Genomic DNA, 13,428 nt, shown 5'->3' with positions numbered 1-13,428 from the left:
ATTTTAGTGTATTTGAATGAATAAATAAATAATTGAAGTGACTGGTTATTAAAAATCTAGGGTGATACCACTAATTATACAGTAGAACCAAATACACTTACTGATACAGTGTTCCACTTTGTGCCAATATCTTCTTTGTAGAAATATTTGTTTTCATCACTTGTGAATGGAGAACTTCAATTATTTTATTGTCCTACTTGCTGTTGTTTGTTTGTTTGTTTTTGTGTGGTAAGAGCAGTCTGCCTACATATGAATATGATAAAAATTTGTTGGTTACTCAGTTTTCTGCTTTGTGGGGGTGGGGGATGGAGAGTGTATAGATGTACAGATGCCTTTACAACGAATACTATCTTAATGAAATTTCACTATAACAAAAATATTTCTTGTTCCCAAATTACTTCTTTTATGAATTAGTGCATCATAATACTTGTTTGAGTAAAACAATTTTGAAAAATAATGAAGTGAAAAAAAATTTTCAGAGTTCACCTTTGCCTAAAATGTATTATACAACAAAAGAAAAACTTTGAAAATTATGAATGATATATATACTCCATATTGTAAATATGGCAGTGAGCAGATTTGCTTGAATCAAAAATGTAACTTTTAAAAGAATTCAGTAACCTCTACCATTTCTACATTTTTGAATGATTGTGCTTAATGCTTAAATCTGTTCTCTCTCTCTGCAGTATGCAACAATACAATGCACTAACCTTTTCACACACACAAAAAAAAGTATGTATGATGATGATGCATCCAGTGAGAATTTTCCTGCCAGTAGTTACTTATTTCTAGAGGAAATTTTTCAAAGAAAATTTACAAAAAGTAGATATGGATCTGTAACAAAAGAGACCATGTTTTAGTGGGGTCAAGTTTTTCATTCTACTGCCATAAGCAGTTTGCTGATTCAGCACCAAAAGAAAAAGAAACAAAAAAAAAAAAAAAAAAAAAGTAATTGCTGATCTGAACTGAACTGAACTTAGCACAATGTGAGCTGACCCCACACATTTTCAATTGTACTTAAGATGAATAAATTAAACACTAAAACAAAAATTTATATATTAATATGTAATAAGTAATAATTAATTATATTTACTGTTCTTATTTCTGATTGTGGTTTTTTAAAATTTTATTATGGTAATATATTTCTTATAAGTATGCTTTAAAAGTAACAATCTTTGTCAAAATATTTTTATTGTCATGGTACATATTTTGTCATTTTATTTGTTTATTATAAAGTTGATTTTAAATTAAAATAAATGTTTTCCTTATTGAAATTTTTCAGTGTACTTATTGTGAGCCATATCGTTGTCCAGAGCATGCCCTATGTCCAAAAGGTCATTCTGTACCACTTTATTGTAGCAGTCCATTCTATATAATGGAAAATAAGACTTGCCACCTATCAAGTGCAACAGTGGGTATAGCTATATCCTTCTTGATTGGTAAGTTGTAAGGTTTTTTGTAGTGGAGTTGTTTAAAACCTAAATTTTTAAATTAATAAATATTGAAAAGAGTGACATTTTGTTATAGTGTAACATAACAGAAGGTGAACACTGAAATTAGCATTAGTAGAGGCACATGATGCAAGGAAGCAAGCTTATACAGCATCAGCCAAAAAAAAAAAACCTTCCCATTTTACTGATCCATTCATTCCAAATGTTTGTCTAGTTTTGCCTTGAATTTATTTAAACTATCAACTTCCACAACAACAAATGGAAGTTTGTTCCAGCAATCAACCACTGGATAAAGGCAAACTTCCCCACATCTATTCTACAACTGTCTTTCCTCAGTTTGAATCTATGCCCCCTCAGGTTTGTAATCTGAGCAAGAATCCCCTCAGCATTAAGTCTGCTCAATCCATTTAAGGCCACTATCCAAATAACTCTTATCTAAAACAGTCGTAATTATGTAAGCAGTGAAATGTAATTATAATACATAGCTGTAATTGGTTGCAAACCAATTACAGCTATGTATTATTTGCAACCAATTACAGTTGGTTCAATGTGGCAATATGTTGGCAATAGTTCGCCAACATATTACTCAACAACAGACCTGAAGGGTCTGTTGTTGAGTAATTTCCTAATCTATGCCTGTTTTTCTCTTTTATTCATAGTTCCCTCAAAATCTTGGTCCCTCATCAGTTTTCAAATTTGAGATCCAACAAAAATATCTTGTATTAGCTTCTCTTGGGTGATCAGTGGGAATTTAGCACAAAGATAGTTGAAGCAGGAATTTAATTTTGAAAGCTTTCACAAATTGTTTCATCAAATCCAGTTTGATGTGCAAGGATGGAAGAAGGACAGTTTTGGGGTCTACCAGTGGTTTATGACCTGTTCTTTGATCCAGGCAATGAACTGGCCCTCTTTGGCCAGACCTTGACATTACACTTGGTCGTCGACTTACGACCTATGCGACTTACGACCGGCCGCACTTACGACCACAAAAAAATAATAATAATAATAAATCAGGAAGTCACTACTGAGGACACCCATAACCCAGGTGAGGAGGCACATCGATGACGGGAGGCCTGAAGACAGCACCAGGCACATACACTCAGTCGCTCTCTCACATACACCCAGTCGCTTTCAAGCATCTGTTGCATGTGGTGTATTAATTAAAATTCTACTGAAATACGCATAAAATGTTTAGTAAAAGGAAAATGTCTTCATCTACATATACGCCACTAAGAAGTCAAGGAAAACTATTGATTTAGAGTGTAAAATGAAAATTATCCAGCAGTATGAAGGCGAAAAGAAAGTGAATATGATGGCACATGACTTGAAGTTATCACATTCCACGGTATCTTATAAATAAACAACTCCTACCTCAACCCAAGAACATGACCCTGACGATGCACAACCCAGCACAAGCAAAGATTAAAAATTGATTTTGTAAATTTCATTTGTATTAATTTTTACATTAATTTTAGATTGTATTTTTGTGTTTACAGTACATCATGTACAGTATTATTTTTCACATTATGTACAATATAATTATAGATTGTAGTTTTGTTTTTTTATAAACAGTATGAATAATAAACCAATTAAAATGTAGAGAACGTTTGAATTTAACCTCAGAGAGAGAGAGAGAGAGATAGCCTAGGCGTAGAAACGAAGGTATGTACAGTATCGCTAAGTAAAAGATGAAAACATTAGTCTTTAAAATGAAAAATAAAAGATGATAAAAATTTAAAAGATTATAAAAATAAATTATAAAGATGATGAAAAGATTAGAAAGGTTAAAAATACTGTTAATAAATATATAGCCGACATACGACCAGATCGACTTACGACCTGTCAGTCAGAACAGAAGTCGGTCGTAAGTCGACGACCAACTGTACTATGCTTACTCTTTGCCTGACTGTCCCACTTGCACAAAAAAAAAAAATAAATAAATAAAATAAAACAAAATAAAAAAAAAATTTTGGATAGCCAGATTGCTGCCAAAGTAACATGCCTATCACTTTAAAGTCAGCACAGACCAACCAACAGTGTTCTTCTTACCTAATATTTGTCAACAACTTCTTCAAGTTCTCATATGTTTCTTTCAAGTGCACAGAGTGAGCTGCTGGAATTGACCCATATTTCCATTGTGGAGCAACACACCTTTGAGACTCCTCTTTGATGAGTCAATAAGAAGTTTCCACTGTGTAGGATTGTGATTAATTCCTAAATAGTTAATTAGGTCATTTATATTACTGCAAAAAACCATAGAACCATCCTCAGAAAAGTAGCGGACTAGTTCTTGCTTTTTGTGTCTGTACCATGAAAAAAAATGTCCCCTGTGCTAGAATTTTTTTTGACTTAAGTCTACAGATTCCTTTGGTAAACTTAAATCTCTTATCAGATCATTGAGTTCATACTGTGAAAACAACTTAGGGCTGGACTCAATGTTTCTAGACACGTAGACTTCAGTTTCATCTTCAGAATCTTCACCTTCAGCACTCTACTGCTGCTACATTCTCCAATATAAGTGGAGGGCATGGAATCGGAAGGTTAGTTCCACGTGGGGCTGGTCTAATAGCAGATGGAATATTAGGATATGCAATGCTCTTCTTACTCTTTGCATTGCATCCCACTACATTAACTAAGCAAAGTAACAGTCATCACAGTGGTTTGTAGGCTCTGCCAAATTATGGAAATTGCAAATGGTATAGCCTTCTTTTTACCATTTTTCCACAATCTCAGAACTTCAACACGGGTTCGGAAAACTTTATGTGGAGCTCATTTTTTATCTTGGTCACAGAGTTTCATTCCAAAATAAGCATAAAACACTTAGGAAAAGGCCTCTTGCTTCGGGTTCCATAATATATAAAGAATATTGTCACATCCAAAAGAGCAGGAACAAAAAATATTTAATAGGTAGGATACAAATATATAAATTATATAAACAAATAGGAACTTTAGCTTCATCAGCTAATGTTAATATACAAATACGTTACAACGGAATATTAAATAATGCTGGGCGTGGTCATGTATTAGAAAAGTGAAGCATGTGCACAAGGTTGGAGAATGTTAAATGGGTTACTGGGCAGAATTGGACACTTGCTGCTGAGAATGTAGGGCATGTACATGGGACATATGTGCCAATGTTCGTTGCATTGCAAGACAACTGCCTCCATAATTGGATGCATGGACACACCTCTGTTGTAGTTGAAGACACGAAGACAGCTGGTTATATGTAGTGCTTCAAGCTAAGATTATTCATGGTAGTTATGTGACTGGTCAACAATCTCGACATTCGTTGGGGGGGTAAGAGGTTGCTCTACCCCCCCAACATGATTGCTGGGGGGGACATGATTGCTCAGACCAATCATGTTCTACGACTAAGGAGTGCCTGGAGTCAACAGATCGGAGGACCCTTTAATGTTTGGAGATGCAATCTTAGAGCCTTCTAGCAGTTTCCCCAACGTAACAACTACCGCACTCAGGGCAAGTAATATGGTATGCAGAACCACTACATAAAAAGGAGGGGATAGGTGTTTTCACCCTCAAGGTAAGCGATCATAGTTTTCAGCTTGGAAGTTGTAAACATTTTATATGATAGGCGTGCAGAATTCTGGAAATGCAGTCTGAAACACCTGGATAATAAGGGATGTAGGTGGTAGAAGTGTTTTAGTTAACCTGGGGTAGATCAGGGTGCGCAGCAAGTTCACAAGACAAGTGCATAAGTCACACTTGTCTAGGATATGAGTGGGGTAGCCACAACTTAAGAGGTCAGTTCTTATTTTCGAAATTTCCATCTGCCTGTCATTCATAGAGCTAGAATGGGTCCAGGCATGAGTGAGTAGGGTGCATGCAGTACTAAAATTTACCCCAGGGGCTCACATCATCCAGTGAGTATGGGCTTGGCACACCCAGGATCCTGAATGATGAAGAATCATCATTCTTCTCTTTCTTGGTGATTTCTCTCTCTCTCTCTCTCTCTCTCTCTCTCTCTCTCTCTCTCTCTCTCTCTCTCTCAGGGTAACACAGAATTTTTTTTGCCTGGTGCAGCAAAAGCCTCAGGCTTCCTTGCACCATATTGCTAATAATGATAATGAAAAGTCAATGGCTGGGAGCATGTGCTGACCTGGAGTTTGTAAACTCACCAGTACACATCATGCTAGAATCTAACAACACCCCCTCTTCTAGATGTCTTAGTCATGAGTCCACACGTCTAGAAAGGAGAGGGTGTTGTTAGATCTTGCTCAATGATAAACTGTATGAAGGGGGACAGGGAGTTGAGGTGCTGTAGTAGTTGGGTGTCTGAACCCTGGGGGATGATTGCAAAAATGTCGTCTATTTACCGGCACCAGAGGATGATGGGAGGATTTGGAAATATATGGTTTTCCAGCTCTTCCATAGCAATATTTGCTATGATTGAGTTGACTGGGGCACCCATAGCCGTGCCGTGGATCTGCCAATATATAGTTGTCAAGCATAACCACACTGCCGGTCAGACATAGATTGAGGGCAGCACAAATATCTTCGGTTGAGAGTGAAGTTCTATCAGACAAGGTGGTATCATTATCCAAAAGTTGTTTAGTACAGGTAATGGCTTGCTGTACTGGAACAGAGGTAAATAAGGAGACTATGTTGAAGGAGGTCATAACTTGGTCTTTGGAAATGGTGAGGTCTTTAATAAGGTTCAGAAATATCACACACTGTTGGAAACAGTACAGTTGGTATTCCCTACAAGGGGTGTTAACAGTCTGGTGATGTACTTTAAAAGTTCATATATTGCTGAGTTGCAGCAAGAAACAGTGGGCCTTAGAGGAATGCCCGGTTTGTGTGTCTTCAGGAGCCCATAAAATTGCAGAAGCTGGTAGCCTGCAGCATGAAGTTGCCACCGTACAGTTTTGGAGATCTTTTTGGATGAAAACCAGCTGTATACCATTTTGTTGACTTCTAATTCCTCTAAAACTTTGATGGGGGAGTCTTATACTGGTTCATATACATCACTTTCGTGTAGGAGAGAGAGAGAAAGGGCCTTGTAGGTCTTGTAGATAGAGGCCTTCAAGCCAAGATCATTGACAACCGTCAGCGATCTTGGCTTGAAGCACTACATATAACCAGTTGCCGTAGTGTCTTCAATCTCAACAGAGGTGTGCCCTTGCACACCTCTGTTGAACCGACTAATACAATGGAATCTGGGTATGAGGTTATTACCGTGTTGGCCAAGATTTTTGCAGCTCTGGCAAACGCTAAGTTTTGATATATATTTAGTTGTTTTATTGACTTAATTTTTATGCTGAATTATTTTCTATAAGTAGCTTTATGGTCCTTGTCAAACTCCCTTGTTTATTTGAATTTAGATATAGATTTTGGAAATTAATACTCAATATCCATAGATCTTACCGTTCGTAACTTGCCGGCATTGTTTACGATATGGGATAGAGTAACGTAAATCCCGAACTTCATAGCATAAGATTTAATGTAAAACTAAATAGCGAAATACGTAGCACTGTATTAGAAATCTGTTAGATTAGTATAGTATTATCAATTAATCAGTAAAATTTATTAATCTTATTAAATTTCATTGTCAATTAAAATATACTTAAACAGAATCATGACCCAGACTAGAGCAGCAAAACAGTGAGCACAAAGTAGCGGTAGTACTGTGGCTCACGGGAGAACCAAAGAGGGCAATTCTTTAACGCATCACAGTCTAAAAAAAAAAAAAAATGCCGCCTACGTAGCCAGGTGGACAGTGGCAGCAATGCATAGCACACGCTTCTTGATTAGACCGGGGTTCGAGCCCGAGACCACCAAATACGGAGAGTGCGGAAAGGTCAGGGAATGACCACCACATATCCCCAGAGCAGTATGGCCTTCGTTGCTAATGCTCCTAAAAAAAAAAAAAAAAAATCTAAAAAAAATGTGTGAAATGTTTGCAGACCTGTCTAGAACAGGACATGACCTAGCCAAGGAGGATGTCTTTGTGTGTGTGCTAGGTGCAGAGACTGTGAAGAAATTAGTCACTAACTCAGCATTCTGATGGGTGTCTATGAGAGTTTGAGGTGTATGAGAGTTAGGGTATATACCCTCAAAGAAATTAATATGAGGGCCCATCAAGCTCTCAGCTGCCCAACTGAACGCCACTCCTGTGCATCAGGCAACACAGTGGCAATCTCCAAGGCAGAATGTGCTGGTGGCACAGGAAGTAGTTATTGTTGGTGACTCTATAGTCAGGCAGATGGGGAATATATTACGTAAAATGGATAGGTGGAACAGGACCAGAGTATGTCTGCCAGGGGCAAAAATTGATGTTGTAGGACAGATATCATCTTTTAAGGGCACAAAAGGTGATATTTTGTACACATTGACACTAATGACCTTAAAAGTAAGAGATCTGCAGATTTACTTAAAAAGTACAGGTCAATGCTGAAAAAAAGTTGCGAGTTAGAGTTAAATTTGATAGTGTCTGCAATTATGCTGAGACATGATAGGAGAGAGTATATAATGAGAGCCTTGTCAATCAATTCGGCCCTGGAGAGATTATGCAAGGCTCATGGGGTACAATTTTTTTTCAGCATGGTAAGTGCATGATAACAGGAGAGACTTCTACAGGGATGGGATGGGATACCTTACATTTTTTTTTTTTTTTTTTTTTTTTTTTTTTATATGGAAATCCCAAACACAAGAGGTATTAGAACTTATGGTACTTAGTACCATGCTTGGGTTGGAGGTTGAGAAGATGAAAGAAGATATTTGTTGACATTAGACTTGACCTGTAGACTAATTTTCAGGAAATACGTACGAAGGAAGGTTGTTCCAGAAAACGGCAGTTGAATGAATAAACAAGGAAGATGAAAATTTCATTCTGTAGGTTTGAAGTTGGACAGTAAATGGATATTAGCATTGTAGTGACACATGTTCGGACTGTTTTGAAAGAGAGAGCAGGAATTATAGAAGCCAATTCAGAAGAACAGTGCCCATGGAAGTATCTGTAGAAAAGGCATGCAGCAGAAACAGTAGATCTATGAGACAGTGAGTTGAGAGACTCTGTTAGAGATGAGTCATTAATTAACCTAACTGCCCTCTTCTGAATGGAATCTAGAAGCCTGAGAGAGGTTTTGAGGACACCGCCCCAGATTCGGGAACAATATTCCATGGTAGGGCAGATTTGCGATTTGTACAGAGTGAACAGCTGTTTGGAAGAAAAGTAACACGAAGAGCAAAAGAGAAAACCAAGTTTTTTTAGATGCAGAAGAAGCAATATTTGTAATGTGCTTGTGCCAAGAGAGATTAGAAGTCAGAGTAATTCCAAAAAGAGATATATAATTTTTTCTAGAAATTGGAGTGTCACCAAAGATAAGCATAGGAGCAGAAGAATCCTTTTTGCGAGATATAAGACAAGACTGAGTTTTAGGATTGAAATCAACTAAGTTCTTTTCCACACTGGAGAATTACCTGGAGAACAGCATTTAAGGAATTGATAGCGGATATTCGAGAAGTTGAAGTTGATTGAGCAGGGAAAGGTTTCTCAAAATGGAAAGTGGAATGCAAAGTGCTATCATCGGCAAAACTATGGATAAGATTTACAGTCAATGGAAGAAGGTCATTAATATACAAGAGGAAAAGAGTGGGGGAAAGAACTGAACCTTGGGGGACACCAGCATTAGTGGAAAAGTTAAAGACAGAGAGCCATCTACCATCACTCTCAGTGAGCAATCAGAGAGAAAACTGGATAACCAATTGCAAAAAACAGTTGGCAAACCATAAGATGGAAGCTTGTTTAGGAGACCTTTATGCCAAACACCATCAAAAGCCTTTGAGATGTCAGAACAACTGCTTGTGTTTCCCCGAACTTTTTCATTGAATTTGTCCATAAATGGATAACATAGGCCAGAATATCACCAGTCGATCAACACTGACGGAATCCATACTGATGTTCATTGATCAGACGGAAGGTTTCTAGTTAGTTTGAGTTGGCAGTTAATTGATTTCTCCATTACTTTAGAAAGAGTAGAAGTAATTGCAATGGGATGATAAGTTGATGGGAGGGATTTGTCACCCTTTTTAGGAACTGGTTGGATATGAGCAAATTTCTGAGCAGAAGGAAAAACACCTTTGGAATAAGAAAGTGAAAAAAGGCGGCAAAGAACAGGAGTAAGTTCAGGAGCACAGGTTTTGTGAACAAGTGGAGAAATACCATCAGGACCTGGAGCTTTCTTAGCATCAAAATTCGTCAAAATCCTTCTAACATCCTTTTGACGGAAGACCACACGAGGCATTGAATGGAGCATGTTGGGAATGGTGGGAGGTGTTTTACCAAGATCATTGATACAGGAGTTGTAAGAAAAATGGTATGCTAGCAGGTCAGCTTTATCCTTGGCTGAAGTGACAACAGATCCATCTAGTTTTGATAGAGGTGAGAGCAGCGAAGGGCAAAAGTTGCGGCCAATAGCTTTGGTAAGAGACCAGAATGCTTGGCTATCATTAGGGCAAGAAGCAAGTTTTCTACTCTTAGCCTATTCAAAATCTAGTTTAGACTGATTAATAACTGCTTTACAATTGTTGCGAGCTTTATCATAGGCAGAAAATGAAACTGAAGAATTGGTAACAAGCCAATTACAATATGCAATGTTCTTCTCTTGAACAGCCTTAGCACATTTATTGGAAAACCAAGGTTTAGATAAAGGACGAGATTTTAAAGTGGAGTGTGGAATAAAGGATTCCATTCCTACTAGAATAATTTCATTGACACAATTTGAGCAAATGTTGACATCAGAAGTTTTGAAACAGTAATCCGACCAAGGAAAAGAAAAAAAGAAATCTCACAGGTCATCCCATTTTGCATTCTTGTAATGCCAAACAATACGAGGTTAGGAATAGCCATGAGATAAAGGCTCCATTTGAGAAGAGACACTCACCAAGTTGTGATCTGAGGTGCCTAAAGGACCACTCACTTCGACCGTGTACTTAGGATTGTTTGTGAGAAAAAGATCAAGCGTATTGGCTGCATGATTAGGATTGTCCGGTATTCTTGTAGGTAAATGAACAATATGTGCAAGGTCATTAGTAATTACAAAAGTCTCAGCATCTCGACCAGCTGGGTCGGTGTTACTAGAAAGCGGAAGCCAAGTGGAGTTGTGAACATTAAAATCACCAAGGAAAATTACCTGATTGTTAGGAAAGTTGGACTGGAGAAAGACAATTTGGAAAGAGAGGAAGTTAAAGAGCTCCAAGTGATTAGTGGAGTTGGGAGAACGGTAGAGACAACAGATGAATTTGACACAGTGAGGTAGAGAGATTTTAAGCCAGAGAAGATTCCAAATTACCAAGTCTGACAGGGAATATTGGAACGGTCATATGCACAAAGTACCACCTTTGAGGTTAAAGGAATCATACAGCGAATAATTTGGGCAACTGAGATAAGCAGTGTTTGAATCAACTGATAACTGAGATCCTGTCAGAAAAAGTACGTGGGATTTGGCAGACTGCAAGTGGAAATGGACATCGTCATCATAACTTCAAAAGTCATTAGTCATACTGCATGATGGAAGAGATGGGCAAGGGTTGACTGGAACTTAGCTCTGGAGACTAAACATGGATTCCACCACTTCAAGCCTCCAATAAGCAGAGTGGTGGTATTTCACCAGTTGATGAGAGTCATCTACAACCTAGTATTGCCTGGTAACACAGAGGGGTGGCAATTCCTCCAAGTGGTGTGGGCGCCATCCTTGACCCCTGCTTACATTGGTTCACATGTGGGTGTCACCCAGTGTGCAGTGCATGGAGGTTATACCCATTGTTACTAACATTCCCACCATTGTGAAGATGCAAGCAGAGGATTTGGCTGTCACAAACCATCCGGACTTTGCCTAGGTTGGGTCCACCTGACTTGAATGTCACCCGAATATCTGTTCCATCAGCGTTTTAGACTCCCAGGTTGCAAGTACAGCTTGTCTGGCATATCTGAGAGAATGTCTGTGACAACCTCAAGGACCTATAGAAATAGAAAGGGTGCAAGAATATTTGCTGATGCTATCGAAAAGACACTAAACAACAACAACAAAAAAAAAACCCTTAAAAAATTGCTTATGCATTCAGCTCAACTTCTAATTTTACATAAATTTTCATGCTTTAATTGTACGAAATACTTTGACTGAATCATCCATATCAATGCTCTCTGAAATATTTTCCACAGCAATTATTTCAAGGTCACTTAGTCTTTCTTGAAGCATTGTAGATCTTAAATAATTTTTAATGATCTTTAATTGAGAAAAAGATCTCTCACCAGTTGAAATGGAAACTGGAAGAGTCAAAAAAAATTCTCGCTGCTATCACAACATTTGGAACCGTATTTATTATATTATTGTTACATATCATTTCAAGAAACTCTTTTGGGTCGTCACTACCAATTTTTAATGCTTTTAATGATTTCAGCTCTTCAAAAAGTTCTTTGTCGTTTTGTATCACTTTCACATGTAGAAGGATCTGTCAATTTTGTATGTTAATTACTGCAATGCATTTTAATTTCGTCATCATTTAAATCATAAAAATGTAGTAAGAAGTTGAAACATGCATCTATATCTACTAACATGTCAACTCTAGTTCATATTGAATTTATTGCCTTATCTAAAAAGTATAAAATAAAAGTCCACCCGATATTTTAATTTTCGGACTGTGATTCGGTTGTCTGGCAAGTCCAGTTGATTTTTTGAGTGTTTTGTTCTCAAACCTGCTGCTGCAAAAAATGTGGTTTCCAAATCCAAGTCATTTGATAATGAGAAAGCACCAGAAATACACCTTTCAAAATATTCATCAGACCTTTTCATTTCAAAATATTTTATCAAATGTTTCAAGGCTTCTGTACATTCTGCGAGATTATTTTAGGATTTTGCAACATCTTACTAACAATGTTGACTTTATAATATCATACCATATAATTGATATAATGAATTTAAAAGAACAAATCTTTGTGGCAAGGGTTTGAGCAAGATTTTTAGTATTTATGTCTCTACTTTTGTCAGATATTAATTGTAACAATGTGTTATATATTTCATAAGGCAAGTTGAAATCTTAATGGTGAAACTGCTTTTATTCTACTTTCCTAACACATATAGTATCACTCACAGATTTTAATGTGAATTTTGGAATATTTTCCAAGAAGGAAGAAAAGAAAGTGTATAACTCTTGCACAATATCAAAAAACAACAATTTCAAAAGTGACTCTTGCTGCATCCTTGATTACTAAATTTAAAGTATGAGAATTACATGGTACAAACATTGCACGACTATTTGCATCTTTGATAAGTTTTTGAAGGCCAATATATTTTTCACTCATACTGGAACCGTTGTCGTAACCTTGATCCCTCGTGTTATTTAGTTTTAAGTTGTATTTTGGGAATGAATCATTTAATACTAATGTACATAACCCCTTACCTGTTGTGTTATTAATTTGATGAAATCCCAAAAAAATGTTCCCTTATTTCTATGTTATTGCTGGAATATACAACAAAAAGTATGATAAATGTTAATTGTTCAAGATGGCTAATATCAGGGGTGCAATCTGGAATAATTGAGAAATACTTGCCATTTTCGACTTTACCTAATGTTCCTTTCCTTATTTTGTGAGCAATTAAAAGAAATAATTTCATTCTGAAATTTACTTCCCAGTATAATGTGGCATACGGTTAATATTTTTTTGGAAAGGTGGTCCATTATGTATGGATCAAATTTAGCTAACATTTCAATTGCTTTCAAAAATTACCATTATTGGGAATGTACAATTCACTTGAGGAATTGTGAAATGCAAGAGACTGGCTAGTTAAATATTGAACAATGGCAAAAATTTGTTTCAAAATTTCAGTCCACCAATTTTTCTCTAGTTCATACAAGCTACATTGTTTTTTATCTACAGTTGTTTGTTTTGTTAACATGGACTTCACTGTACAGTATTTATTGTAATTAGAAATATGAGTAGAAGGTATTTCATGTCATT

The 13,428-nt window shown here is 36.8% G+C and overlaps 1 protein-coding gene across 2 annotated transcripts in view; it reads left to right on the top strand.

The window, feature by feature from the left end:
- The window catches only part of LOC150078318 (uncharacterized), a 106,957-nt gene that overhangs the window by 81,539 nt on the left and 11,990 nt on the right, over window positions 1-13,428 (top strand). For both annotated transcript variants that reach the window (XM_090384766.1, XM_090384765.1), the window contains exon 6: window positions 1,283-1,439. In XM_090384766.1, the coding sequence (XP_090240892.1) occupies window positions 1,283-1,439 (157 nt within the window). The remainder of the gene's footprint in view (window positions 1-1,282; window positions 1,440-13,428) is intronic.

Source organism: Mastigoproctus giganteus, chromosome 11, assembly GCF_048544385.1.
Source record: "Mastigoproctus giganteus isolate SK-2022 chromosome 11, ASM4854438v1, whole genome shotgun sequence".
NCBI classification, from domain to species: Eukaryota; Metazoa; Arthropoda; class Arachnida; order Uropygi; family Thelyphonidae; genus Mastigoproctus; species Mastigoproctus giganteus.
The sequence above is the reverse complement of the archived record's forward strand: the minus strand, read 5'-3'. Positions and strand labels throughout refer to the sequence as shown.